General features: G+C 39.3%; 7 protein-coding genes and 2 pseudogenes across 14 annotated transcripts; 6 read left to right on the top strand and 3 right to left on the bottom strand.

Moving 5' to 3' along the window:
- Window positions 1-1,132: 1,132 nt before the first annotated feature.
- LOC9330172 (protein argonaute 1) lies at window positions 1,133-7,845 on the top strand. Of its 2 annotated transcripts, none has more exons than XM_021012707.1 (22): window positions 1,133-1,346; window positions 1,922-2,571; window positions 2,668-2,876; window positions 2,953-3,102; window positions 3,187-3,326; window positions 3,427-3,536; window positions 3,655-3,761; window positions 3,853-3,991; window positions 4,063-4,179; window positions 4,685-4,792; window positions 4,890-4,961; window positions 5,327-5,449; window positions 5,538-5,700; window positions 5,790-6,049; window positions 6,152-6,294; window positions 6,394-6,456; window positions 6,542-6,605; window positions 6,689-6,824; window positions 6,922-6,995; window positions 7,073-7,167; window positions 7,265-7,296; window positions 7,416-7,845. In XM_021012707.1, the coding sequence occupies exons 2-22, from the start codon at window positions 1,930-1,932 to the stop codon at window positions 7,625-7,627; spliced, it is 3,159 nt and encodes a 1,052-aa protein (XP_020868366.1). In that variant the 5' UTR covers window positions 1,133-1,346; window positions 1,922-1,929; the 3' UTR covers window positions 7,628-7,845. The 2 variants fall into 2 exon arrangements, with proteins under 2 accessions (XP_020868366.1, XP_020868367.1); XM_021012708.1 differs by having other exon boundaries at window positions 1,189-1,346; window positions 3,193-3,326.
- Window positions 7,846-7,960: 115 nt separating this feature from the next.
- LOC110224921 (kinase-interacting family protein) lies at window positions 7,961-9,369 on the top strand. The gene is made up of 2 exons (XM_021012726.1): window positions 7,961-8,329; window positions 8,417-9,369. The coding sequence occupies exons 1-2, from the start codon at window positions 8,284-8,286 to the stop codon at window positions 9,262-9,264; spliced, it is 894 nt and encodes a 297-aa protein (XP_020868385.1). The 5' UTR covers window positions 7,961-8,283; the 3' UTR covers window positions 9,265-9,369.
- An 86-nt stretch (window positions 9,370-9,455) lies between these two features.
- On the top strand, window positions 9,456-11,384 carry LOC110224917 (annotated as a pseudogene).
- On the bottom strand, window positions 11,289-12,962 carry LOC110224918 (ATP-dependent 6-phosphofructokinase 2). The gene is made up of 2 exons (XM_021012715.1): window positions 12,366-12,962; window positions 11,289-12,279 (listed from the first exon to the last, which is right to left on the bottom strand). The coding sequence occupies exons 1-2, from the start codon at window positions 12,858-12,860 to the stop codon at window positions 11,440-11,442; spliced, it is 1,335 nt and encodes a 444-aa protein (XP_020868374.1). The 5' UTR covers window positions 12,861-12,962; the 3' UTR covers window positions 11,289-11,439.
- A 613-nt stretch (window positions 12,963-13,575) lies between these two features.
- LOC9330171 (kinase-interacting family protein) lies at window positions 13,576-14,599 on the top strand. The gene has a single exon (XM_002894064.2). It carries the CDS (start codon window positions 13,576-13,578, stop codon window positions 14,161-14,163), a length of 588 nt encoding a protein of 195 aa, XP_002894110.1. The 3' UTR covers window positions 14,164-14,599.
- A 126-nt stretch (window positions 14,600-14,725) lies between these two features.
- On the top strand, window positions 14,726-16,492 carry LOC9327493. Of its 4 annotated transcripts, none has more exons than XM_021012741.1 (5): window positions 14,731-15,032; window positions 15,562-15,691; window positions 15,786-15,830; window positions 15,946-16,004; window positions 16,259-16,478. In XM_021012741.1, the coding sequence occupies exons 2-5, from the start codon at window positions 15,583-15,585 to the stop codon at window positions 16,403-16,405; spliced, it is 360 nt and encodes a 119-aa protein (XP_020868400.1). In that variant the 5' UTR covers window positions 14,731-15,032; window positions 15,562-15,582; the 3' UTR covers window positions 16,406-16,478. The 4 variants fall into 4 exon arrangements, with proteins under 4 accessions (XP_020868401.1, XP_020868400.1, XP_020868399.1 ...); XM_021012739.1 differs by having other exon boundaries at window positions 14,739-15,032; window positions 16,281-16,492; XM_021012742.1 differs by lacking the exon at window positions 15,786-15,830 and having other exon boundaries at window positions 14,726-15,032.
- A 201-nt stretch (window positions 16,493-16,693) lies between these two features.
- On the bottom strand, window positions 16,694-17,949 carry LOC9330170 (annotated as a pseudogene).
- On the top strand, window positions 17,899-25,422 carry LOC9327492 (F-box/LRR-repeat protein At1g48400). Its single transcript, XM_021012713.1, has 4 exons — window positions 17,899-19,258; window positions 19,348-19,488; window positions 19,575-19,703; window positions 25,082-25,422. Exons 1-4 carry the CDS (start codon window positions 18,209-18,211, stop codon window positions 25,280-25,282), a joined length of 1,521 nt encoding a protein of 506 aa, XP_020868372.1. The 5' UTR covers window positions 17,899-18,208; the 3' UTR covers window positions 25,283-25,422.
- LOC110224922 lies at window positions 19,712-22,390 on the bottom strand. Of its 4 annotated transcripts, XR_002329378.1 has the most exons (5): window positions 21,645-22,390; window positions 21,270-21,569; window positions 20,748-21,167; window positions 20,357-20,623; window positions 19,712-20,280 (listed from the first exon to the last, which is right to left on the bottom strand). XR_002329378.1 is itself a non-coding variant. In XM_021012732.1 (4 exons), exons 2-4 carry the CDS (start codon window positions 21,030-21,032, stop codon window positions 20,275-20,277), a joined length of 558 nt encoding a protein of 185 aa, XP_020868391.1. In that variant the 5' UTR covers window positions 21,033-21,167; window positions 21,270-22,390; the 3' UTR covers window positions 19,712-20,274. The 4 variants fall into 4 exon arrangements, 2 of the variants coding, with proteins under 2 accessions (XP_020868391.1, XP_020868390.1); XR_002329377.1 differs by having other exon boundaries at window positions 20,357-21,167; XM_021012732.1 differs by having other exon boundaries at window positions 21,270-22,390.
- Window positions 25,423-25,835: the final 413 nt, after the last annotated feature.

Genomic DNA, 25,835 nt, shown 5'->3' with positions numbered 1-25,835 from the left:
TAGAAGAATGAGCAAGTCTCTGCAAAAGCAGGAAAGACTTCTGTCCGGTTGAAAAAACAGATTCATGATTCTCATCTCACATTGAAACTTGAAAATAAATCTTCCAACTGGAACTGACTCTTTTTGCCATGGAGAAGAGTAGAAAAAGCTTTGGTTTGACAAAAAACGAACTTAGCTTTTAGTTAGAGAAGAAAGAACTAAGATCTCTGTTTTTGCAGGAGGTTTTTCGGGGGAGATATGTCTCTGGCTTCACCAGTAGAGGCAGGAAGCAAGGAAAGCATCGGAGTAGCTTTGAGGAGGAGTACAGGGAGCTGAAGCAGCCTAGATTTGAAAGAGGACCATTTTTTCAACAGAAACAGAGATGAAGAAATGAAAAGAGAGAGTAAGTACGAGGCAAAAATGAACACAGATGTGAGGCTGAGCTACACAGAGCTGGAAAAGCACGTGTGTAGATTCTACTAGTGCGAATTTGTGTGTTACCAGACTTATTGTCTAGACAATTATAACGTTTCGCTGTATTTTGCCTTTCGTTGGATGAAAAAGGATCCTCCTTGACAATGTACAATTCATTACTCACTAGTCTTGACTCATGACATTTTCTCTAGCTACTGTTTTATCTTCACACTACTCAAGTACTAATTTTAAACAGTTGTACTTAATTAGATCCGTATTCCTTTATACATACGTAACCGTAAGCAAAGAAAAAATATGACCTAATCAATTACTACAGATTAATAATAAGACTAAAAGATTAATGACGGCCGGTCTAATAATTTTCAAGACTTGTCTGCATGCATTATCTCTAGTAGAAATAGTAAATTAATGCAACTAACTCTTGAAGATTAATCGAGGTAACGCATCACACTAATTTAATTTAATCGGATTAATACAAATACTGTTACTAAAATAAACTAAAAAAAGATTTGGTATATAAACGACAAAAATGTTTTTCGTCTTGTTGTTTTCGAGAAGCTTCTTTTTTCGGATTAAAAAACAATATGCAATTCCACGTCAGCAGCGCATTACAAACAATGAAAGACTACACACGACCTTGGGTCAGCATTCGAAAGACCCAACCCTGACTCGACACGTGGACATATGCCAGCTATTAACGACGAGGGTATTTTCGTAACTTACTCTAACCACAGAACCCTTGAAGCCCAAAAAAAAAGAAGTGGAATAAAAAGTGTAGCAGTAAAAATCTCATTTCTTTGAGTTATCTCGTTTGTTCGGAGTTAGAGAGAGATAGTGAGAGAACACAGAGAGGAGAGAGCGACGTAGGGTTGGTGTTTCGTACGGATTTTCTCGGTCAAGCTTATTTTCTCCGGCGAGAGATTGTTTTTCAGGTAAAAATCGCGGCGGTTTTCTGTTTGTTCTTCACTTAATCTGTGTTCGATCTGTGTATCTACTCGAGTTTTCCACTCGATTTGGTGGATCCGCTTAGTTTTGGGGTTATGGTTCACTGATAGAGTTGTTTGTGTCGTTGATCTTTGCGATTTCGGATCTATCAGCTTCGTAGCGGTTTTGGTGTGTGTGTTCGTCTTCGAAGATATTTAGGGTTTTGTTTTTGCTGCTTCAAATTTTTTAAAGTTTCGTGCTTGTTTTCTTACCTCGTTTTCTGGTTAGGTCTTTGATTGTTTCTTACTACGTTTTCCATGTTTGCTTTGAGAGGTTGAATTTGGTTTTCTATCTCTTTAGGTAATCGCTGGTTTTCTCGTGAGTGTGTGTCGTTTGTCTTTGAAGCTATTTAGGGTTTTTGTTCTGTTGCTTTTATATTTTGATAGTTTTGTGCTTGTTTTCTTACTTCGTTTCCTGATTTGGTATTTGGTTGTTTCTTACTTCGTTTTCCATGTTTGCTTCTATATTTCAAGGATAATTTCAAAATGACTCACTGTTTTTGGGTTTTGGTGTTATTTAACAGGAATCATCATGGTGAGAAAGAGAAGAACGGATGCTCCATCTGCAGGAGGTGAAGCCTCTGGGTCTCGTGAAGCTGGTCCAGTCTCAGGTGGTGGACGTGGTTCACAAAGAGGTGGTTTCCAGCAGGGAGGTGGAGGAGGACAACAGCAAGGTGGAAGAGGTTATACTCCTCAGTCTCAACAGGGAGGTCGTGGTGGTCGTGGATATGGGCAACCACCACAACAGCAACAGCAGTATGGTGGTCCACAAGAGTACCAAGGAAGAGGAAGAGGAGGACCTCCTCATCAAGGAGGTCGAGGAGGGTATGGCGGTGGCCGTGGAGGTGGACCTTCTTCTGGACCACCGCAGAGACAATCAGTTCCCGAGCTGCATCAAGCTACCTCACCTACTTATCAAGCGGTGTCTTCTCAGCCTACACTGTCTGAGGTGAGTCCTACCCAGGTGCCGGAACCTACTGTTCTGGCTCAGCAATTGGAACAGCTCTCTGTTGAACAAGGAGCTCCCAGTCAGGCAATCCAGCCTATACCTTCTTCTAGCAAGGCTTACAAGTTTCCAATGAGGCCTGGTAAAGGACAGAGTGGAAAGCGTTGCGTTGTGAAGGCTAACCATTTCTTTGCTGAACTGCCTGATAAGGATTTGCACCAGTATGATGTGAGTTTTGGCTCCCTTGTTCCCTTAGTATTTGCTACCATACATCTATTGTCTGTTTTTGAATTTACCTGACAAACTGTGTGTTCTTTCTGTTAGGTAACCATTACTCCGGAAGTTACATCAAGGGGTGTTAATCGCGCTGTGATGAAACAACTTGTTGATAGTTATCGTGAATCTCACCTTGGAAATCGTCTTCCTGCCTATGATGGTCGGAAAAGTCTGTACACTGCTGGACCACTTCCGTTTACTTCCAAGGAGTTCAGAATCAATCTTCTTGATGAGGAAGAAGGGGCGGGAGGACAAAGGTCTAGTTCTTATGGTTTTCTTGTTTATTTTCTAATAAGGAATTTTCAGAATAATAACATTTTTCCTATTTTACAGACGAGAAAGGGAATTCAAAGTTGTGATCAAGCTAGTTGCACGTGCTGATCTGCATCACCTAGGATTGTTTTTGGAGGGGAAACAACCAGATGCCCCACAGGAAGCTCTGCAGGTTCTTGACATTGTTCTTCGTGAGCTGCCGACCTCTAGGTACTGGTTACTCATCCTATGGATGTTTGCTTCTTGACTACCATGCTTGCAAGTCTCAGCTGGTTTAGTTTTCTAACATGTTAGAAACAGGTATACTCCGGTGGGCCGGTCCTTTTATTCCCCTGATATAGGAAGAAAGCAATCTTTGGGGGATGGCTTGGAGAGCTGGCGTGGATTCTACCAAAGCATTCGTCCTACACAGATGGGCTTATCACTCAATATTGGTGTGATGGCTTGCTGAATTACATTCAATAATTTTTGATATCTGGTTCTCCTTGTAATGTTTTAGCTCATGATTGTACTGCAATTTTGTCTCTTTTGTAGATATGTCATCGACAGCATTCATAGAGGCATCCCCTGTGATTAAGTTTGTCTGTGATTTGCTTAACCGGGATATTTCATCTCGACCTTTATCTGATGCTGATCGTGTTAAGGTATGAAACAATTGTAATTTTCTGGTTATCATTGTATGATCACTTTTTGTAGTAAGTGAAATGTTGTATTTATTTACTTTTCTTTGTTTAGTGACTTCAAATCTTCTTCTGTCAACAGATAAAAAAGGCTCTTAGAGGTGTCAAGGTTGAAGTGACTCATCGAGGAAACATGCGCCGGAAGTACCGTATTTCTGGCTTGACTGCTGTGGCCACTCGGGAATTGACGTGCGTATTTGTTTTGGATTTACCACTCTTATTTTGCCAATGTTGAACTTGATGAAATTAATTTTATACTCTTTGTTTTTATCCATTTCAGATTCCCAGTAGATGAACGAAATACTCAGAAATCTGTTGTAGAATACTTCCACGAAACATATGGTTTTCGCATTCAGCACACTCAACTACCATGCTTGCAAGTTGGGAATTCTAACAGGCCAAATTACTTACCAATGGAGGTAACTTTGAAATACATCATCAGGTTTTATTAGCTCACCAGTACTTCCTATTCTAATGTGTTGCTGCATAGGTATGCAAGATTGTTGAAGGCCAGCGATATTCGAAAAGATTGAATGAGAGACAGATCACTGCTTTGCTGAAGGTTACCTGTCAGCGCCCCCTAGAACGAGAAAAAGATATCTTACGGGTATGTTTCTTTATTTTGGATAACTTTGTTTTCCTTCACTTGAATGTTGAGTTTCTTATTGTTAGCCTATCTTGATAGTCGTTTTAATAATGGAAATTGGTGATTAAGGCTCATTGTAAAATAGTTGGATGTAAAATCTGTTTCTTCTTGCTTGGTTGCATGTGTTTGCTTGAAGCAAGTGATTTTTTTCTCAATTCATATCTTGCTAGTCGTTTTAAATCATATAAACTTGGGATTAAAGGCTCATTATGGAATGAATAGCTTTAAAGCCTGTTTCTTCTTACTTGGTTGCAAATGTTTGCTTGAAGCAGGTGATTTACCTTGACACGAGGCCTTTACTTAATAAATAGTGAGGCAGATTGCCATCATTAGAATTGTGCTCTTAATTTAGCTGTGCACTTATCACTTTTAATTTTGTTAGCATGTTGAGGTTCAGTATTCATATGCTGTTGAAGACTAAATTGTTTATTGCTAACATGATACAATTTTTTTTCTGATTGCCTAGACGGTAGAACTCAATAATTATAAGGAAGATCCCTATGCTAAGGAGTTTGGCATCAAAATAAGTACGTCTCTGGCTTCTGTTGAGGCTCGAATACTGCCTCCACCATGGGTATAATATTCGTTCATTTGTCTCTTTGCTATTACACTTTTTCTCTGTGTCTTAATTTCTCAAAATAGGGTTCCAATCTGATTTTACTGTTCTGCAGCTTAAGTACCACGAGTCTGGAAGGGAAGGGACTTGTCTGCCACAAGTTGGTCAATGGAACATGATGAATAAGGTAAATAAATGAAAACGTTCCTGGTTTTCAACTAAGTACTCAAATGTTATTTGCTTTTGTTACCTATAAAAATGTATACTTATGCTGTCATTTATATTTGAATATTTTTTAATCATGGCTGAGCTGTATTTCCAGGTAAGTAGCAAGAAAATTATTTATTTATTTCTCTGCTTAGGCATGTCATTCTAGAATTCTTTTCTCTTGATATGGGTAAGGCTGTGGCACTTGACTAGTAGTTGCAAAGAGTGTATTGTTTGTTCGTGTAGCTATGTATGTAAATACTCACTGAATTTGTTTGTTTTCGTTATTGAAAGTGATCACAACATTTTCTGTTGTTGTCTGGCTGATATGAGTCTTCTTTGCAGAAAATGATCAATGGTGGAACGGTGAATAATTGGATCTGCATCAACTTTTCTAGGCAAGTGCAGGACAATCTAGCTCGTACGTTTTGTCAGGAACTTGCTCAAATGTGCTATGTATCTGGCATGGTGAGTCTTGTAAAGCACAGCTTGATCAGTTTATTAACCTTTCCTACGCTGAATCCTACCCTTACTTTTTTTTCTTTCTTACCTGCAGGCCTTTAATCCTGAACCAGTCCTCCCACCAGTCAGTGCTCGCCCTGAGCAAGTAGAGAAGGTCTTGAAGACGAGATATCATGATGCCACCTCAAAACTCTCCCAAGGAAAGGAAATTGATCTGCTTATTGTCATTCTTCCAGACAATAACGGATCATTATATGGTATGAGCCATGTTCTAGGATGTCTCATCGTCTACTTCTTCTTATTAACACACTTTTAATGTTATCTTCCTCTATAATATCCATTGCAGGTGATTTAAAACGCATATGTGAGACTGAACTTGGCATTGTCTCTCAATGCTGCCTGACAAAACATGTCTTTAAGATGAGCAAACAATACATGGCTAATGTTGCGCTGAAGATTAATGTGAAGGTTGGAGGAAGGAATACAGTGCTTGTTGATGCTTTATCAAGGCGGATTCCACTAGTCAGTGATCGACCCACCATTATATTTGGTGCTGATGTTACCCATCCTCACCCTGGAGAGGATTCAAGCCCATCTATTGCTGCTGTAAGTTAGTCTCTCCTTTAACATCTAGTTCTGTATATGGATGCTTTTGTTTATTTCCATGGCCTTAACATTTAAAGTTGACAATGAAATTTTGGTTTTCAGGTTGTGGCATCCCAGGATTGGCCTGAAATCACTAAATATGCTGGATTAGTTTGCGCTCAAGCGCATAGGCAGGAGCTCATTCAGGATCTGTTCAAAGAGTGGAAGGATCCTCAGAAAGGGGTGGTGACTGGTGGCATGATAAAGTACGTTTTGTTCTTATTTACTATATTTGTAATTAGTTTTTAGCTTCAGCTTGCTCTCAAGTAACAGCTCTGTACATTTTTCTCCTTACTTTTGAGCAGGGAGTTACTCATAGCCTTCCGTAGATCAACTGGGCATAAACCGCTAAGGATCATCTTCTACAGGTATTAACTCTTCCTATGGCACTTACTTGACTAAACAACTTTGTATCTCTCTTTCTAAAATGTATGGTATGGTCTTTCTGCACAGGGATGGAGTCAGTGAAGGACAATTTTACCAAGTTTTACTCTATGAACTTGATGCTATCCGCAAGGTAAGAGTTACTTCTAACAAATGGCTTGTGTTGCGTGGTCGTTGTCTTCAGCTTAATCTGATTTTAATTTCAACCCATTTTAGGCCTGTGCTTCGCTGGAAGCTGGTTATCAGCCACCAGTGACATTTGTGGTGGTGCAGAAGCGCCATCACACGAGGCTGTTTGCTCACAACCACAATGATCGTCATTCGGTGGACAGAAGTGGGAATATCTTACCTGGTGAGACACGTTTGGATATTTGTTAAGCTTATTGAGCGTATAGTTAATCAGCTGCAAATCCCTTCCATTGTTTTTTTTACCCCTTCGTTAATTGTAGGCACTGTTGTGGACTCTAAAATCTGTCACCCTACCGAGTTTGACTTTTACCTCTGTAGTCATGCTGGTATACAGGTATAATTTGTAATCTCAAATGAGTTTGTGGGTGAGATCCTATTTAACTGTTTAACAAATCAAAATTCCATGAACAGGGAACTTCTCGACCAGCTCATTACCATGTTCTTTGGGATGAGAACAACTTTACGGCAGATGGACTTCAATCTCTGACCAATAACTTATGTTACACGTAAGATTTTTGTACCCTTTGTTACATATTCGTTGTTACAAGTGTTCGTAAGATAGCAAGGAAAATAACATTAAAACTACCTTTTTGACTTGTACAGGTATGCAAGATGCACACGATCAGTTTCAATTGGTGAGTATTGTGTTCCCCCCCCCCCCCCCCCCCCCCTCCCTTAATGGCATCTTTGATTTTGACATAAAGAAGAGAGAATTAAGTATTTAATGTTTTGTTTTTGTTTTGGGATATTGTAGTGCCGCCTGCATATTATGCACATCTAGCAGCTTTTAGGGCTCGATTCTACATGGAGCCGGAGACATCAGACAGTGGTTCGATGGCTAGCGGGAGCATGGCACGTGGAGGTGGAATGGCTGGTAGAAACACACGTGGGCCTAACATCAATGCTGCAGTGAGGCCACTCCCAGCACTGAAAGAGAATGTGAAGCGTGTTATGTTCTACTGCTGAGTTGGTTCGCACCCTCTATCTATCTTTATGACCTAATTAATGAATAATCTTGTTTACTTTCTAAGACTTGTCTTATGTCTACTTGTTACTGAGAGTTTGCGAGTTTGCGAGTGTTTGGATATTTCATCTTTTGCCAATGTTTATGAGCAAGAGTATGAGATGCTTTATGATACTTAATGATACTTATGTTTGACGATTACCAAAATTGACTTTCTTTAGCTGTGTTGAATCTTTATTAAGATTATTTGTGTTTAGAGATGTTTTGGTTTGTTTATATTGTCGACCACAACACTACATGGTGAGTAAACATGGGCTGGAGTTAATTGGATTTAGAGGCGTGTGTTGAAAATTCCTACCAAATTTGATTTCGGCGAATATTACTGCCTCTTTTATGCTTTCTACTGATTTAACAAATCTCCAAAATCCTTCATGGTGAGTTATATATATACTCATGCTGCTCGATGAACGAATCCGTTCCGGATATTTGTAGCATTTATTGTAAATTCTTCAAAGTCCATTAATGTCCATATCCATCTCTTACTGATGCATCCGTTTGCCTTCTTTTTCCTTATAATTTGAAAAATGGGTTTTTGAATTTTCCTTGAGCTTCCCCTGTTTCTTCTCTACCTTCCCTTAACCAGCAATCGACAGAATCCATGGATGCCTCTCAGTCTCCTCTTACACAGTTTCCATCTCTCTCCGGTACACTAACCTTCCTATTCGAAAATTTGAAACTTTATATATGTTTTTGTGCTTACTTGGTTTGAAATGTTTGATGAATGACAACAGAGCTGGAGTCTCGGATGCAAGTAATGCGCGTCTCTGCTCTTGAAGAAAACCAAACCGGTGAAACATTTTCTCAACGTGCTGAATGGTTTTACCAGAGACGTCCTCTCCTTCTCTCACTCTGTCAAGATCTCTACGATGGTTACGCTACTCTCTTGGACCGTTTCAATCAAAACCCTAAACAAGTCATTCCTCATGACAATGATACCGATACTGATATCACTTCTGAAGTAGAGAGCATCTTGTCCTTTCAACAGATGGAAGTCTCCACTTGTGATAAGCACAAGAACATTGAAGAGTTAGTCTCGCAGCTAATGACTGCAAACTGGGAGAAAGATACCGCAAAGCACGAGTTGCAACGCAGAGAACAAAAGTTGCAAGAAGCTTCCAAGACAATTGACTTGCTAAAGAAGCTTGTGATGTTACTTGACATGGAGAAAGAAGTAGCTGTAGAGGAAACCGCAAATCTCGGATACAAACTCACTTCTCTCCTGGAAGAGAACCGAGAGCTCGCCACTGAAGCGCTGTTTATGAAAAAGGAAGCAGTTAGGCTTGCTAGGTGCGTGCTTAAGATGAGGGATGAACATTTTCACAAGGTGTGTCATCTCCAGAACCAAATCTACACGTTGCAGTCATCGAGAGAGTCTGTCTACGAAAATGTATCCTCGCCGAGCTGCTTTGGATTGGATAATAGTAAGAACAAGAGCAAGAAGAGAAAGATGAGTGAAACTAGAAGTGAAACTGGAGAGAAAAAGAGATCCAAGTGGTTAAAGAGACTCAATACCATCAATCCATTTACCAAATGTAGCATTACCCCATCGTCTTCTCCGCTCCATCATGTTGCACTCTAAATTAGTTACTACTCTTTACATTGTATTTCTGATAATTCATTAGGATTGGATAATAAATAATAATAATGCTTGCATGTGTTCTATTTGCCTTAGCAGTGTTTAACAAATCTACATAAGAGACTAGCGCAGCTCAAGTGCGCTTACTTAATTTCTCAACTTTTTAATTTTAGATTATAAAAAAGAGAGCTTTGTGTTCTCTCTCTCTCTCTCAGATGCCATCTTCAAGCAAAGCAAGAAGCTTTTCGATCTTCTCGGCTCCTCTGCCGTCGTAAGTTTGTCTTTCTTCTGTCTCTTTCTGAATTACACTCTCCTTCGATTTAAAGGATCTATCTTTGATTCTGGGTTTTGTTTATTCCAACACTTCCATTGTTCAAAAGCAACGCATTCAACTTGTTGTGACCCTTAATCGGGTTGCTTTAGTGTGTAGTAGGTACAATTAAAGCTTAGTTTATGGCTATGGATTCTTTTAGAGATTCAAATTTAATCAGCAATTTGCCAGATGAGATTCTTGGCAAAATCCTGTCTTTACTTCCGACAAATGTGGCTGCTTCGACATCGATTCTGTCCAAGAGGTGGAGGAATCTGCTGACTCATATAGATAGCCTTTATTTTGATGATGCGATGGTTGTGTATCCAAACGAAGAAGAAGCACTAAGTGGTTCAGATCGCTTCTGTGATTTCGTAGACAAGACATTTGCTCTGTTAAGCAATTCTCACATGAAGAAATTCGCTCTGCGTCATGTACCAAGACTTGACCATTACGATGCATACCACCGTTGGATTTCGACTGCTATGGAACAGGAACGTGGTTTATTGGAACTACGCTTGCACGCCGATCCACGCTGTCATTTTGTGGAGATAGAGAGAGAGAGTTGTTGACGAGCAACACACTGGTTAAGCTCACACTATCCGGTCAATATTCTCTTGAAGTCAAGCGTGTGTTTTTCCCTGCGCTCAAGTCACTTTCTCTGTTATCAGTTTCCATGCTTAATTATGACAACTATTTTCGCCTCCTCGATGGCTGTCCTGCGTTGGAAGTGTTATACATACGTGATGCTGATCATTTCGCTTTGCCACGTTGCGGTGCGTTTGTGAAAAGTTTATCCATCAAGCGACTTGTGGTTTTTGTCAACCTTCCATATTCTAAAGAGCACCACAAAGTATCTTGTTTTGAAGCACCAAGTCTTGTGTACCTTGACTATTCCAGTTTTGTCTTCGGAAATTATCAGTCTGTTGATTTGGAGTCGCTTATCGAAGCCAGGCTGAATCTCAGGTTATGGGAGTCATATAACAATTATGGTTCTTCTGATGATGACGGTGATGATTATTCTGATTATACTGTTCATCATTATGATGGTGATGTTACAAATCTAGTTGCGGGTATAACCAACATTACAACGCTTCACTTGTCTCCTGATTCCCTTGAGGTCAGTTTCTGCTACTTCTTCTATTTTTGGTTTGTAGAAGGTTAGAATCAATCTACTGCTAGCTAGTTAGGTCTCTCACTATATGCTTTTTTTTTTTTGGTTGTTGGTGTGATCATATATAAATCAGGCAATTTATTTCCTCTGTAAATCCATGCCGGTGTTCAACAACCTCCTTAATTTGTATATTGAGAGTAACAAGGAAAAAGGTTGGCAAGTAATGCCACTTCTCCTCAAGAGTTGTCCAAACCTACACACTTTAGTCTTCAAGGTATTATCATTTTCCTTATTGAGATTCTTTCATCCTGTTAGTGTTTTCCATTTCAAATTGTTCTCTGGTTTCAGGGTCTTGTGCACAAATTAACAAATAGATGCGGAGATGCATGTGCTTGCATCCCTAAGAAGCAGAGAGTGATTGTGAGGGAGCAGGAGGAAGTTTGTTGTTTATTAACATGTCAAGTGAAGGTGCTAGAGATTTCAGAGTATAGAGGTTCTTTTCAAGAGCTGAAACAGGTGAAACATTTCTTGGGCAAGTTGGAATGTCTTGAAACTGTGAAAGTTGGTGTTGTCGCGGACACCACCAATCGCTTTGTCGCAATGTAAAAGTAACTTGACATGAATATGATTATATCACTAAAATGTCATTAAAGTTGGTTACAATCTGTTTATTTTTTAAAGATACGTATTACGTATGTATTGTTCTTCTTCCTGTGATCGCTGGAAGCTAATGGAATCAAACTCCTCAAAGGTCTCACAGTGATTGCCCCTTAAAATTCGTTTCAAAATCAGGCTGGTTTGTGACTGAGCGCACCCACGCCCACTTGTGGTCACTCGTGTTAACTTTGTTCTTAGTCAGTGCCACCTCCTCTAAGGGGATATAAGCATAGTTCCCATTGATTGGGCCAGGCACGAACCCTGTGTAACCAGCCATGACTCCATGGATGGCCGAGTGGGCCAAGAGTGTACAATACAAGTTGTCCGTAGCATTTGCAGGTACAGCTCTTATCATGTAAGTGGGATCGATATACTTGACGGTGAAGAGCTCGTCTGGATGCTCTCGGCCCCACCAGTCCTTGAGCACTGACTTAAACCAGACTCCGACATCCAAGAAAACAGGGTTGCCAGATTCATCCCTCTCTTGTTTCTGTGATTCATTTCTTGGGATCATCTCTTGGCCTGCCCCTTCAGCCACAACAAGAACAGCATGCCCGCGTTCTTTAAGTCTTTTCTCCAGAAACTCAAAGAGCCCACCTTTGCCTTCAAGGTAGAAGTCCATCTCAGGGATCAAACAACAGTCCACATCACGGCTGCTAAGAGTGGCATGTAGAGCAATGTGGCCAGTACTTCTGCCCATAAGCTTCACAAGTCCAATGCCATTGACTGCGCTCTCGGCCTCCACGTGAGCAGCAGATATAGCCTGCTGAGCCATCTCTACAGCCGTTTGAAAGCCGAATGATCTATCAATGATGCCGACATCGTTGTCCACGGTTTTGGGAATACCTGTGATTCCCACCTCCAGTTTCCTGAGGCTGATTTCCTTGAAGATCTCGACAGCCCCACGCATTGTGCCGTCTCCTCCTATTATATACACCTGACACAGAGGCAAAAGAGGGAATTTGGTTCAAACTCAACAACAACTTGCCTGCTTGATATATAATTAATGTTGTAGAACTCAACCTGGTTGAAACCGTTGAGTTGGATGGCATCGACGATCTTATGGAGATGGAAGCCACCTCGGGAAGTGGCGAGGACAGTACCACCCTTCTTGTGCCAATCATGAACCGCCTTGGGATCTAACTTGACGGCTTCCATGGAATAAAAGCCTCTGTAGCCAGCTGGAATGCCATAAATCTCTCTGACACCGTAGAGCTCCCAAAGACCCACCACGAGCTCTCTTATGACTGTGTTCATGCCAGGGCACAGCCCACCGCACGTAACGATCGCCGCCTTCACAGCCGATGGCTCGTACATGATCTCACGGCGAGGACCAGCCCTGTGGTAGGCCACGCGTGATTGGGATTGGGCGGAGAGGTCGTAGGCAACCTGGGCGAGAATGACGTCAGAAGGAGTGATGTAGAAGCCATTGGACGGGTGGAAGAAGGGATTATCTTCCAGTGGATTACGGCGGTCATGGAGGCCGGAGAGAGATGGGATGCTAGTAGCGCCGGTCATTCTTCGGTGATACCGAGAAGAAATGACAGCATCGGATATTTATTTAAGGGTGGAGGAGGCGGTCGCGCAGGCCTCGACACGTCGCGTGGTCACTTTATTTATTTATAAAATATACTATTTTATATGGATATTTTACTGAGAGTTTGCGAGTGTTTGGATATTTTTCATCTTTTTTTTTTTTTTTTTTGAGCAAAAAGATATTTTTCATCTTTTGCCACTCTTTCTCTATGACTATGAGATGCTTGCTTTATGATACTTTTGCTTGACAATTACTTTCCTTTTTTCAAAACTGACTTTGGTCCTTTCTTTAACTCTTGTATTAAATCTGTATTATGATTATTTTGTGGTTAGAGTGGAACATTTTCAAATTTTGTGGTTAGAGTGGAAAAGGCAATGATACCGATACTGACATCACTTCTGAAGTAGAGAGCATCTTGTCCTTTCAACAGATGGAAGCAGAGCCGGCGCAAGATAAACTGGGGCCACAAGCCCAATATAATGTTTGGGCCGAACTATATTGTAAACAAAGGAAAAGAAATTAAAACAGGTAAAATGTGTTACAGTAAAGGTTCGAACTTGAGACCTTAGTAATATTTCCACGTCTTTAAACCACTAGACTAAAGAGACTTTTATGTAAATGAGGCCGATTAAGAACTACATATTTTTGGGGCCACAAGCACATGCCTCACCAGCTTGTGTCTAGGGCCGGCTCTGGATGGAAGTCTCCACTTGTGATAAGCACAAGAACATTGAAGAGTTAGTCTCGCAGCTAATGACTGCAAACTGGGAGAAAGATACCGCAAAGCACGAGTTGCAACGCAGAGAACAAAAGTTGCAAGAAGCTTCCAAGACAATTGACTTGCTAAAGAAGCTTGTGATGTTACTTGACATGGAGAAAGAAGTAGCTCTAGAGGAAACAGCAAATCTCGGATACAAACTCACTTCTCTCCTGGAAGAGCTCGCCACTGAAGCGCTGTTTATGAAAAAGGAAGCAGTTAGGCTAGCTAGATGCGTGCTTAAGATGAGGGATGAACATTTTCACAAGGTGTGTCATCTCCAGAACCAAATCTACACGTTGCAGTCATCGAGAGAGTCTGTCTACGAAAATGTATCCTCGCCGAGCTGCTTTGGATTGGATAATAGTAAGAACAAGAGCAAGAAGAGAAAAATGAGTGAAACAAGAAGTGAACATGGAGAGAAAAAGAGATACAAGTGGCTAAAGAGACTCAATACCATCAATCCCTTTCCCAAATGTAGCATTACCCGCCTATCGTCTTCTCCGCTCCATCATGCTGCACTCTAAATTAGTTACTACTTTTTACATTGTGATTCTAATAATTCATTAGGATGGAAAATAATGCATGTGTGTGTTCTCTTTGCCTTGTTAGACATAACAACATTTAACATCAAAATATGCAAAACTATATGAAGTACACCAAATATAAAAAAATGGTTCAATAAGAGTAAAGACTAAACCCTATGATTCACCACTCATCTGACCACAATGGAGACATTGTTGTTGTGAGAAAGTGCTGGAACCTCGAGGTCTTTAAACTTAAACCAAAGTAGGATCATCGTGTCTAATGTCTTTGTGTTTTTAAGCACGAGTTCCATGAATGAAACCATATGCTTTGACTCTACATCCAAACGGGACGTGTTCCAATCGACCCCATCTTTTGATCTCCAGCATTGATCCGGATTCAAGCCTTCTTGCTCCAAGTAGTTGTCAAGATCCTCCTCCTGCTCAACAGATGAAATTCAAAAATGGTTCTTGGATATATTTGGCGATTGTTAGAAGGGAAGCCAAGGGAAATTAATAAAAGAGGCTAAGAGCACTTGCAATGGCAGCTCTATGCGTCGTCCCAGTCCATTTATTTTTTAAAAATAAATCAAAAACCCTCATTAAACACAGAACCGTTCCCACACGAGAGAACGTTTATTCACCGTCCCACACTGCCACGTGTTCTCGCGTGATTGGTCGCGTGTTTATTTTGTGCCGTCGATTGATTTTCGCCTTCCTTTTCTCTCGTCGGCGAAAGCTTTGGCTCAAGCTTTGTCCAGCTATTTCATCTCCTCTTCTTTCAAATCGTGTCTTGTATTTCACTCTCTTCCACTCCGATCTGTTGTATCGTTGAATTGAAAAAGTTTCCACCAACAACCGATATAAACGAGGTAGGTTTTTCCATCTGAAATTTTCAGATTTAGAGGATTGTGGCATCAATTTTGATCTTCCGCTATGAATTGATTTGGATTGTTCTTTTGATTGGAATCAATTTTTGAGAATTACAAGTGTGGTTGCTATAGTAAAAGCTATAATTGATTTTGTTTTACTGTATTGATCTTAAGTCATCAATTTGTTATCTTCTTTTATCGGATCTCATCTCTTTGGAATTTGTTATCTTTCTTGTGGCTGATTCGTATAGTCTTAACCTCGTAGACCAAAACAGGGTAACTTCATATACAAGCTCTGTTTTTTTTTTTTTCCGATATGGTGTAATCAATATAACTATGATCTAATATCAACTGAAATCATTCTTGGAAAAACCCTCCTTAACCTTATTTGTTAACACAATAGTTATGATGCTATAGAAGAATGTGTTATTTGTTGATACAATAGTTCTGATGCTAGAGAAGAATTATGAGTTATGTATTGTTTCATTTTGAAACGTCTAAGAGTTTCTGTTTATATTGTCCATTTTAGGCACTTGTGGATGCCCCTAACATGGAGAGAATCCAGATGAATTTAAAGAGATTGTCTCTTACTGACATTGTGATTGATATCAACAGAGTGCCCAAGAAGAAGAATTTGATTGAGGCAACGGACAAGGCTGGTGAGTTTGTTGTAGCTTACATTTGGTTATTTCTTGCCTTGTTTGGTTGGTTGGGTTGGGTCATCTGAATAAAACCATGTTGTGAATGTTTTAGTATCTAAGCCATTGGCTAGAAACCTCAAAGTCTGCGGGAACAAAGGTACAAATGCAAAGAATTCTTTCCATGAATGTTTATAGTCAAATTTTTGTAGAAGGTCTTTGTTATTATCTAGTTAATACTTAAAAGTTAAAAGCTGATGTGATTAACTTTTCAGGAGTTTTTTCTTCTCATGGTGATCTTGCAGAGGACTTATCTCATATCAGTGATGTTGAGGTAAGTTATATAATGTTTACCTTAACGTTTGATTGATGCTTATTGTAGCTCCCACAAATTTCGACACATGTATTTAAATAATCATAGCATCTCTCAACCTTTCTCAAGGAGGATATAATTTGTTCTTGTGGAAGTTTATCTAATTTAAATCCCATCTATGGTTTTAGTCTCTGTATACCAACAGGTGCATCAACCTTTGAATCTTTCTTATTGGTTTAGTCTTAAGCGAGTCAGGTTGAACTTATAAGGATTAGGTTGTGGTTTATCTGTCTGCAGGTCTTGGTTCTCAAGCAGAGGATATATGGGCAAAGGAAAACTGTCAGGGAAATAGTTGGAGAGGAGCAGATGAGTCTGAGAATGGTGGCACAACAAGAGGCTTTCACATTGGTGGATATTTTTGATGGATCTGATAAGTTTTTGTTTTTGTTTTTTTTTCCAACTTTTTGTAACTTTGTAATTTTCATATGTTTTCAATGTTAATGTTATATGTTTTATTTTAATTAAAACTTTTATATGTTTTTACTTATTAATTTAAATAATTAATTTTTTAAATATCAAAATATTATTATTTTATTCAGGGGACAAAATGTGAGGGACACCAATGCTAATACCAAACTTAAGAAACTCTGAAAATAATTTTATTATATTTGAGGGACCAAAATTTGTACCATTAAACCATTGCTCATGGTCTAATGGTAAATATATACCCGTATGGCGTTGTTGCAATTCTTTGCGTGTACTGTTAGCTGTTTTAAATCAGGTGAGTTTTGTAACACTCTTTCTATACCAGGAATAACATACCGGAAGATTACAGTCTCAAGAGTCAAATATTTCACTTTCAACATCGGAAAAGGAACACCACGAACCTCGGCAAGAGATAAAATCTAACAAAAAGCAAAGAAAGATAGTGAATACCGAGATGCATAAACTTATAGAAAATCAAATTCTAATGGAACTAGTGATTCTATAGTGATAATAATGCAAGAATGAGGCCAAAACATACATGAAGAAAGTTTTCCTTAAGAGTAAGCTCTTATCTACATTCTGCAACTTTTCTAGCATCGTGAGCGCCATGACTTGCAGCTGAAGGAAATCATCCTGGAAGGTCGGAATAGTTGAAACAAAGAATAAGTCGAGTTTAGCTTCGGCTAAAGACGAGCCAGCAACAAAAGTAGATGAAAGCTGAGAGTTAATTAATCTGAGATAATGGATATGTGGTGCCACAATCTGCGTCCCCAGACCCCAAAGGTTGCAGTCTAATTTTAGTATTCTCAAACGCAATGATTTGCTGAGATCAAGAACACTCAGTTTAACGCATAGACACAGTGTTAAGCTTTCGAGAAGAGGACAACTAGATAAAATCTTAGCCATGGATTCATCAAAGAGACTACAACTAAGCAAGCACAACTTCTTCAGCGATGTCCAAGACACACAACATCCGGAAATCATGATATCAGAAAAGTTGAACCTAAGTATGAGTTGCTTGACAGAGGAGTTGATGTAGAAGAAATCAGGAAACTTATACTTATGATAGGAAAAAGGTTTCCAGAAATCCAGATACATGTTCTCCACGTTGCGGGACATGGCGAACTCGATCCAACTGTCGATGTGGGGAGCATTCTGCTTCACGGTGGTTTTGAGGTGTAAATTTTATTATCTTCGGAGCTTTGTACAGAGTAATTAGGGTTTTGTTTATCGAAGCAAACTTCAGTGTCACGTTATCGTTATCTTCATCGAAGGAGATAGAAGGTATATCGCACCAAACATGCCTCCATCGTTTTGATAAAAGGGAAGTGGCTAATTTAGTTGAAATAAAGGAGAGGATATGTTGGAGGATGACATCAGGTAAAGAGCTAATTGACTCTACTCCTCCTTTGATTTTCTGAAAACCTTTGTGGTGGCTAGGGGATATTAAATCGGCGGTGAGGAAGCTGTCGCCGGCCATCTTAAGTTAGCAATTTGCGATTTTGCTAGGGTTTGTCTATAGTCAAACGTGAGTCACACGCTTCCAAGTCACAAAATATGATATGAGTAACAACAACAAAGCCCAAAATAGTATAGGGTTTTTAGGTTTTATAAACAACCTAATAAGATATAAGGCCCAGAATAGTAAAGGCCCAAAGCTTTTCGATCTTCCCGAGTCTCTCTCTCACTCTCCTACGATTCAAAGGATCATCTTTTTGATTCCATAGGAGGAACTTGTTATGCCCCTAATCGAGTTTGAGTGTGTTAGGTACAATCAAACCCCTAATTTTATGGCTAAGAGCTCTTCTAGAGATTCGATCAGCAATTTGCCAGATGAGATACTTGGCAAAATCCTGTCTTTACTTCCGACAAAGGTGGCTGCTTCGACATCGGTTCTGTCCACAAGGTGGAGGAATCTACTGGGTCTTGTAGACACCCTTTGTTTTGATGAGTCGCTGGTTGTGTATCCTAACGAAGAAGAAGCAAAAAGTGGTTCACTTCGCTTCGTAGATTTCGTAGACAAGACATTTGCTCTGTTAGGCAATTCTCACATCAACAAGTTCTCTCTGTGTCATGAGCCCAGACCTGGCTATAACGATGCATACCAACGTTGGATTTGGACTGCAATGGAACGTGGTTTATTGGAACTACACTTGCACGCATATAGACACTATTTTGATATAGAGACAGAGTTGTTGACGAGCAAGACACTGGTTAAGCTCACACTATCCGGTCTATATGCTATTGAAGTCAAGTATGTGTTTTTCCCTGCGCTCAAATCACTTTCTCTATTATCAGTTTTAGGGCTTGATTATGACAACTATTGTTCCCTCCTTGATGGCTGTCCTGCGTTGGAAGAGTTATACATACGTGATGATGATCTTTTGGGTTCGCCATGTTGCGGTGCGTTTGTGAAAAGTGCATCTATCAAGCGACTTGTGGTTTTTACTAATTGTCCAGATTATAAATACGATCACGAAGTATCTTGTTTTGAAGCACCAAACCTTGTCTACCTTGACTACTCTAGTTACGTCTTTGAAAAGTATCAGTATGTTGCTTTGGATTCGCTTGTTGAGGCCAGGTTGAATATCAGATTATGGCAATCAACTAAAGATTATGATCCTTCTTCGTCTTCTGATGATGATGATTATGACGAGGATGATGATGATTATAATTCTGATTATAATGTTTATGATTATAATGATGATGCTATGTTTGGTGATGTTACAAATCTAGTTGCGGGTATAGCCAACATTACAACCCTTCACTTGTCTCCTGATTCCCTTGAGGTCAGTTTCTGATACTTCTTCTATTTTTGGTTTGTAGAGCTAGCAAGGTCTCTCACTTTTATATGGTTTTTGTTGTTGTTGTGTATCAGGTATTTCATATCCGTTGTAATTCAATGCCGGTTTTCAACAAACTCCTTAAGTTATCTATTGAGAGTAACAAGGAAAAAGGTTGGCAAGTAATGCCACTTTTGATCAAGAGTTGTCCAAATCTACAGACTTTAGTCATCAAGGTATTATCAGTTTCCTTACTGAGATTCTTTTCTGTTGTTGGTGTTGCCTATTAATTTATACATGTCAAATTGGTCTATGGTTTCAGGGTCTTGAGCACAGAGTAACAAATGGATGTGAAGATGCATGCGCTTGCAGCCCTAAGAAGCATATTAGGAAGAGGAAGATTGTAATGAATAAGAAGGAAGAGAAAATATGCTGTTTATGTATATGCCAAGTGACACTACAAGAAATTCGGTCATTGATAGTACACTAAAAACACTACTATATCGATTTTGTAGCGTTTTCATGAACGCTATGACAGAAGGAGCTATAATAGCCTCACCCCATATGATAGCATTTTTTTGAATGCTATGGAAAATGAACCTATTATAGCAAGTATCATATGCTATTGTATAAGTTATTCTAGCACTTGTTTCGTGCCACTCTATAATATGTCATGGCTTTTTATTAGTGCCATAGAATATTTTATTATGACACGATTACAATGTTGTTGAATACAGTTATTTGGCTGCCAAAATTGTGCACCTATTCGATCAATTCTGGGATTTATAAAAACCTATTGTGAAACAAAAAATCATAAAACAGCAATGCTTTTTCATTTAAGATCCAAAGCATACAAAGTGTACACATACATCATGAACTCTAAAAGAGAACATGTAAACATACATCAAACCAGTTCATAAACAAAACAGAAAGTCTTTATCAAGTTCTCAAACATAGCTAAACTTAATTAAAAGCAGAAAACATATTTCATTCCATCATCAGTTCAGATTAAGCAATTGAGTTCACTCCTGAAAACAAAAATATCTTAGATTAGTATGACATAGGTAAAATGAATCACAGCAAATTAATGATTACAAATCTCACCATTAATGGTTCCACTTTATCTTCTGGCCATGCAATAGAGGTTCCAAATGCATCTTCCATACACTCGATCTCAGAAGATCGTCTCCAAACTGCAGCATCTTTATCCTTGACAACATCCACCCAGACTCGACATGCTTTAGGGCCCAAAGGTACAAAGTGGACAACACTGGCAGGATTATTCGATGACCAACGTCCTTCAGCAACGACGTGGTTCTTTCTGATCAGATCTATCAACTTACATTTTTGATTTTCCTTGAATGCAACAGGCTACAAAGACAACCAACAAACAACCAGACAAACAATTAAAACAACAAACCACAATCAATCATGTTTATCAAAGTCAACAGCCCAACCATCAATCATGTAACACAGTAAATTTAAAAGAAAGTACCTGCAATTTACGACGAGGAGATGCGCGCGCCGCTTTCAAAGTTGTTGCTGGTTTCTTTACAGGAGCTTTTGGAGTTACTGGAGACTTCTCATTCTGATAACCTGTACTTGATGCTTTAGATGTAGATGGTTGAAGAGGAGGAGATTCTGGAGTTGTCTCCATCACAACTCTATTTGCAGGCCATGCTACAAAACAGTTCAAAGAATCCTCCACATTTCTCATGTTAACTGTAGGCCTCCATAGATATGCCTTAGGGTTTACTACCACATCCACATATACCTTCATTACATTTGGACCAAGAGGAAGTCCATTTACCAACGCTTTAGGTTATCGAGTCTGAAATCGACCTTCAGCGATCACTTGATCATTCGTACTATAATCCATGAGTTTGCATTTGTTCCTTATACTTGTGCCAGGGCTCTGCGAAATTCAAATGTACCAAACAATGAAAAGAAAAAATAATTATCAGACTCAGATATAGATAAAGAGCATCTACAAATAACAAAAGTTAAGAAACTTAACCTTAGGTGCTATGTCTTCTGGTATACTACCATCAGTTGGAACAATACAGTAATCAGCATCCCATGCAACCATTTCGCCAAGTGCATCCTCAAGAGTAAACATGTCAGGTGCAGGTCTCCAGAGAAATGCTTCTGGTTTAGTAACTAATTCAACTAAAACCTTGACAGAGTTAGGCCCTAAAGGAATTCCATTCACCAACTCATCCTCATCATAAGAAACAACACGTCCCTCAGCGACATTCTCATCAGGACAGGACCAGTCAACCAAATAACACTTGGGAAGTGATTTGGTGTTTACACTCTACATGAAAAACAAACAATGAGAAATCAACTCATAAATATAAACAAAGGCAATATATAAATAGTTGGTACATACTCTATGAATCGAGTTTTCACCGATGTCAGACCCTTGTCTCTGTAATAAGATCTGCTCTAACTCATGAACCTTTTTCTGCAAACGAATCTGCTTTTCTTCCATTGCAGCCATACATTTGCTCTTGACTTGGAAACAAGCCAATTTTGTCAAGCTCATACCTCTACCCATTGCTCTCAATCTTCCAGGATTATCAGGTCCCAAAATCTGTGTAAGCATATCTTCCTTTGGATTCGTTGTCGTTGAATCATTAAGACTTTCAGTGTCTATCTCTTTTGCCTTTTGCTGCAAACACAATTACAGATCATAAGGTGGACCAAGCAGGATATCCAATTTCTAAAATCATACTGATAGGTAAAGTCAATACTTACAATCTTTTCAGCAGCAGTAATATTTACAGGCGTACCATCCTTCCTAGTACGCGACTTGACCCAAACTTTTAGCCTTGTGATCTTAGATGGTTCTGAGCTACTCTTTACCAATTCTTCTCTCAATCTGACCATTCCTTTACGCCCACAAGTGTGAGGTATCTGCTTCTTCCTTCTTGCCTTAAATGAATCACTTACAACCTGAATTAGAATGAAAAAAAAAGTGAGTATTCTACAGGCCAATAAACAAAGACAACTAAGTGAATACCTTGAAGGCGTTACTAGTCTTGGCTTTGACAAAGAGACGCCATGCTGTTGGAGGTACATTATTCGGTCGCAGACTCATCCTATCTTTCATGGTTCTAGCTTTCCTAACCTTGCTCACCATCTGCTTAAACACAGCATTCTTCTTATAGTCTTCGTCAATGTCAAACCTTGCCTTCATTCAAATGCACCAGGAAAAGAAAAAACAATTACTAATGTGAGGCAAGTTAAACTTAAAATGTGGATAATTTAATTATAGCTTACCTCAATAGATTTCCACAGAACAGTTTTGATATCTTCACCAACTTTTTTCCAAGTGTCGATTATGACAGGAACATGTTCCCGTAATAACGGACCCAAGTATGATGATAACAGCACTGACCCTGGGCCACAATGTTCTCCCATATCAGTGAAGTCAACATGTTGCTTTTCATTTGGATCCTTGGTGATGTGTTTCATCTTCGTTGGTCCTCATTGCTTTTTACGCTTTGGTTCAGCAACTATATCATCATCTGCCGCCTGTTCTTCAGGCACATTCTGTGTTTGCTCATCATCTCCATTAACTACATCATTACCAAATTCTTCATTCTCCTCATCTGCCGCCTGTTCTTCAGAGTTCTCTTCTAACTCATCTTCTTCATTCAGGCTACCTGCAGCTCCAGTACCTACATTATTACCAGCTTCATTAACTACATCATTACCAGCTCCATTCAGTAAATCATGACCAGCTTCTTCAGTCTCTATATCTGCCGCATGTCCTTGAGCAATGTTCTCTTCTAACACCTCTTCCAAGTCCCTTGTCTTTTTGGTTACACGCTTGTTTTTACGATTGCCCATCTTAGTTCACCTGAAACAAAAGAGAGAAATGTTAGAATACAGTTCATAGATGAAACACCAGTGAAAAAACAGACACACACAAAGAAACCAAGATGTATAACACTCAAATCAAAAGCAATAATGATCCAATTTAATTAAAAACGAATTCCAGGCCATCATAGATCCACAAAAAAAAACAAAACACTATTCTTTCAAACATAAATTCCTTCACAATCATGACGGGCATTTCTAGCTTCATCAACCAAGTCATCAGCTTCCATGTCCACTACTGCTGGTAATGGCCCCACATCTGAATTTCCATCTTCAGATTCTTCTTCACTGTATCTTCTTGTAGGACCTCTCATAGCTACATACCAACTAGATGACTCATCTACCCTTGAATAGAACACTTGCTTTGCTTGAGAAGCTAATATGTAGGGATCTCTTGCAAATGAAACTTGACTTTGGTTAAGGTTGACTAGCGTGAAGCCATCTTCTTTCTTGACTCCATTACCTATGTTTGCCCATTGACACCGGAATAGAGGAATGTAGAAAATGTTGTAATCAAGAAGTATAATCTCTACCACTCTGCCATAGTAGGATACAAAGTCAACCATCTGAGAAGTGTCTTTCGCACTGGCTCTACACATTGCTATGGCCTCATATAAGACCCCACTGTTCTGAGTTTGTCTATCAACTGAAGTAGTGTGAAACCGTTGCCCGTTGACAATGTAACCCGTGTAAGACCTTGTGCAATTACGAGGACCGTAAGCCAACCATTTAAGCGTATCTTCATGTTGTTCTGAACTGAGAGGTATCTATTTCAAAAAATTTTAAAGTGTCAGTGTATATTGAAGACAAGTATACATTGGAACCTACAAACAATACCATTATATGTTCTTACCCATAAGCAAAACATAAGAAAAGATAAACTGATCAAACACCAAACAGACTGTACCATAAGCAAAACATAACAAACCCATAAGACTAACTCAAACACCAAACAGACACATTGACATTCACATTAACAAGATTAAACAGTCAAGTATTAAACCAAACAAGAATTTAAAAGTCAGAAACAATGGAACCTGTAAACAAGACAAACTGCTTTAAGCTTCTGAAGATTGGTTTTGTGAGTTTTAGTCGTCAAAAGATCCAACCTGCAAACTAATAACAGAAGCTAAGAACCCTAACCTAAAGATTGTCTTCTGAATGTATATCTCGATTTCAATTGCAGAAATAAACAAAAATCAAAACCAGATTTCAAACAAATAAAAGAGCCATAACCTGAAGCTTATATTCGTGTTAGGTCCTCGAAGATTTCTCTAGAGCTACAATGAGAGTAAATGGAAAGTAATTAGAGAAATCGAATTAAGACATTGAGAAATCGAAGATTATATCTACAGCTCATTACTACAGATCTGAGTTGCCTACCTGTCGTGGGTTTCTTCTTCGATTTTGCAGATCACCGGAGACGACACCAACACAGCGACGGAGACGACAGCAACTCAGTGACGGAGAAGACATGCACCAGCTAAAGGGTTGATTTTCCTTTTCGAAACCAGAGAGAAATCGAGGGAATCGACTGGAGATCGAGGGAATCGAGAAGACAGAGGTGGCGGAATGACCGGAATTGGGTTTCCTGGTCGCCGGAAAATCGAGGGAATCGAGAAGACAGAGGTGGCGGAATGACCGGACAGGTTTCGATTTTTAGAGAAAATGACCTAAGTGTGTGAGAGTGTTTGGCTAAGTGTGTGAGAGTGTTTGGCTAAGTGTAGAGTCGCGGAAAAAACAAAGTTTTGGCTAAGTGTTTTGCCTCCAAAATGATTTTCTTTGCTACAGTAGTGATTTTTGGGTTCCCGCTTAGTGAAATTCTATTCCAGCACTAAATTAATGCTACAATATAGTTGCCATCCGATTTTGTAACTTTTAGTAGCAGTTAGTGAATTAGTGCTGCAATGATATGCTACCAATGACCGAATTTCTTGTAGTGTGAATGTGCTAGAGGTTTCAGGGTATGGAGGTTCTTTTCAAGAGCTCAAACAGATGAGACATTTCTTGGGAAAGTTGGAATGTCTGGAAACTGTGAAAGTTGGTGTTGTCGTGGACACCGCCAATAGAAATGAGTTCTTGCGAGCTAAACTGCTGACTCTCCCCAGACTTTCAACAAAATGCAACATCCAGTTCTTCTGATTTTCTTTCCTTATCTTTCTCGGTTAGATGGCAATGTGAAAGTAACTTGACATGAATTGATTACATCATTTTAATATCATTAAAGTTGGTTACAATCTGCTTTTGAAAGATACATAATACGTATGTGTTGTTCTTCTTCATATGATGTTGTAAGCTAATGGAATCACACTCCTCTGTTAACACCAAATAAATGTACCATGTAGTAATCAAGTGTGCTGATAAACAGTGTATAATATAAATAACTTGTTTCCATTCTATAGAGTAGCGAGGAATTGATATGGATTCGAAAGTTTACAGTTGAGTCCAGCTTTGGATTCTGTAACAAAAGATAGCAGTATAGCACATCAAAGTTTTGATACTGTGGGAAACAAGGAGCAGTTTTCAGACACAAAAACAGATTCGTTTTAAGTTTGATTACTGATTCTAATCTGTAACCAACAGCTTTGTCTGAATTGCTGGGGAAAGACTAGTGATCATACTCTTGAGTCTTGACAGATTCCAGATGAACGTATTGCAGGCAAAAAAATGGTAACAAAATCTGCAACATCAAGAT

This window comes from Arabidopsis lyrata (genome assembly GCF_000004255.2).
Source record: "Arabidopsis lyrata subsp. lyrata unplaced genomic scaffold ARALYscaffold_1, whole genome shotgun sequence".
NCBI lineage: Eukaryota > Viridiplantae > Streptophyta > Magnoliopsida > Brassicales > Brassicaceae > Arabidopsis > Arabidopsis lyrata.
Note: the sequence above shows the minus strand (reverse complement) of the source record. Positions and strands in the feature narration are given on the sequence as shown.

Bases quoted from the DNA above. Each gene is read 5' to 3' on its own strand.
- LOC9330172 (XM_021012707.1), top strand. From the start codon at position 1,930: ATGGTGAGAAAGAGAAGAACGGATGCTCCATCTGCAGGAGGTGAAGCC. The intron at 4,962-5,326 runs GTAAATAAATGA...TCTTCTTTGCAG, and splicing joins AATGGAACATGATGAATAAG to AAAATGATCAATGGTGGAAC. The intron at 6,457-6,541 runs GTATTAACTCTT...CTTTCTGCACAG, and splicing joins CTAAGGATCATCTTCTACAG to GGATGGAGTCAGTGAAGGAC.
- LOC110224921 (XM_021012726.1), top strand. From the start codon at position 8,284: ATGGATGCCTCTCAGTCTCCTCTTACACAGTTTCCATCTCTCTCCG. The intron at 8,330-8,416 runs GTACACTAACCT...GAATGACAACAG, and splicing joins ACAGTTTCCATCTCTCTCCG to AGCTGGAGTCTCGGATGCAA.
- LOC110224918 (XM_021012715.1), bottom strand. From the start codon at position 12,860: ATGACCGGCGCTACTAGCATCCCATCTCTCTCCGGCCTCCATGACCGC. The intron at 12,280-12,365 runs GTTGAGTTCTAC...CCTCTGTGTCAG, and splicing joins AACTCAACGGTTTCAACCAG to GTGTATATAATAGGAGGAGA.
- LOC9330171 (XM_002894064.2), top strand. From the start codon at position 13,576: ATGGAAGTCTCCACTTGTGATAAGCACAAGAACATTGAAGAGTTAGTC.
- LOC9327493 (XM_021012739.1), top strand. From the start codon at position 15,583: ATGGAGAGAATCCAGATGAATTTAAAGAGATTGTCTCTTACTGACATT. The intron at 15,692-15,785 runs GTGAGTTTGTTG...TGAATGTTTTAG, and splicing joins TGAGGCAACGGACAAGGCTG to TATCTAAGCCATTGGCTAGA. The intron at 16,005-16,280 runs GTAAGTTATATA...ATCTGTCTGCAG, and splicing joins CTCATATCAGTGATGTTGAG to GTCTTGGTTCTCAAGCAGAG.
- LOC9327492 (XM_021012713.1), top strand. From the start codon at position 18,209: ATGCCCCTAATCGAGTTTGAGTGTGTTAGGTACAATCAAACCCCTAAT. The intron at 19,489-19,574 runs GTATTATCAGTT...CTATGGTTTCAG, and splicing joins TACAGACTTTAGTCATCAAG to GGTCTTGAGCACAGAGTAAC. The intron at 19,704-25,081 runs GTGACACTACAA...ATTTCTTGTAGT, and splicing joins GCTGTTTATGTATATGCCAA to GTGAATGTGCTAGAGGTTTC.
- LOC110224922 (XM_021012731.1), bottom strand. From the start codon at position 21,860: ATGCTTACACAGATTTTGGGACCTGATAATCCTGGAAGATTGAGAGCA. The intron at 21,570-21,644 runs GTATGTACCAAC...TTTTTCATGTAG, and splicing joins GTGAAAACTCGATTCATAGA to AGTGTAAACACCAAATCACT. The intron at 21,168-21,269 runs GTTAAGTTTCTT...TGAATTTCGCAG, and splicing joins CAGAAGACATAGCACCTAAG to AGCCCTGGCACAAGTATAAG.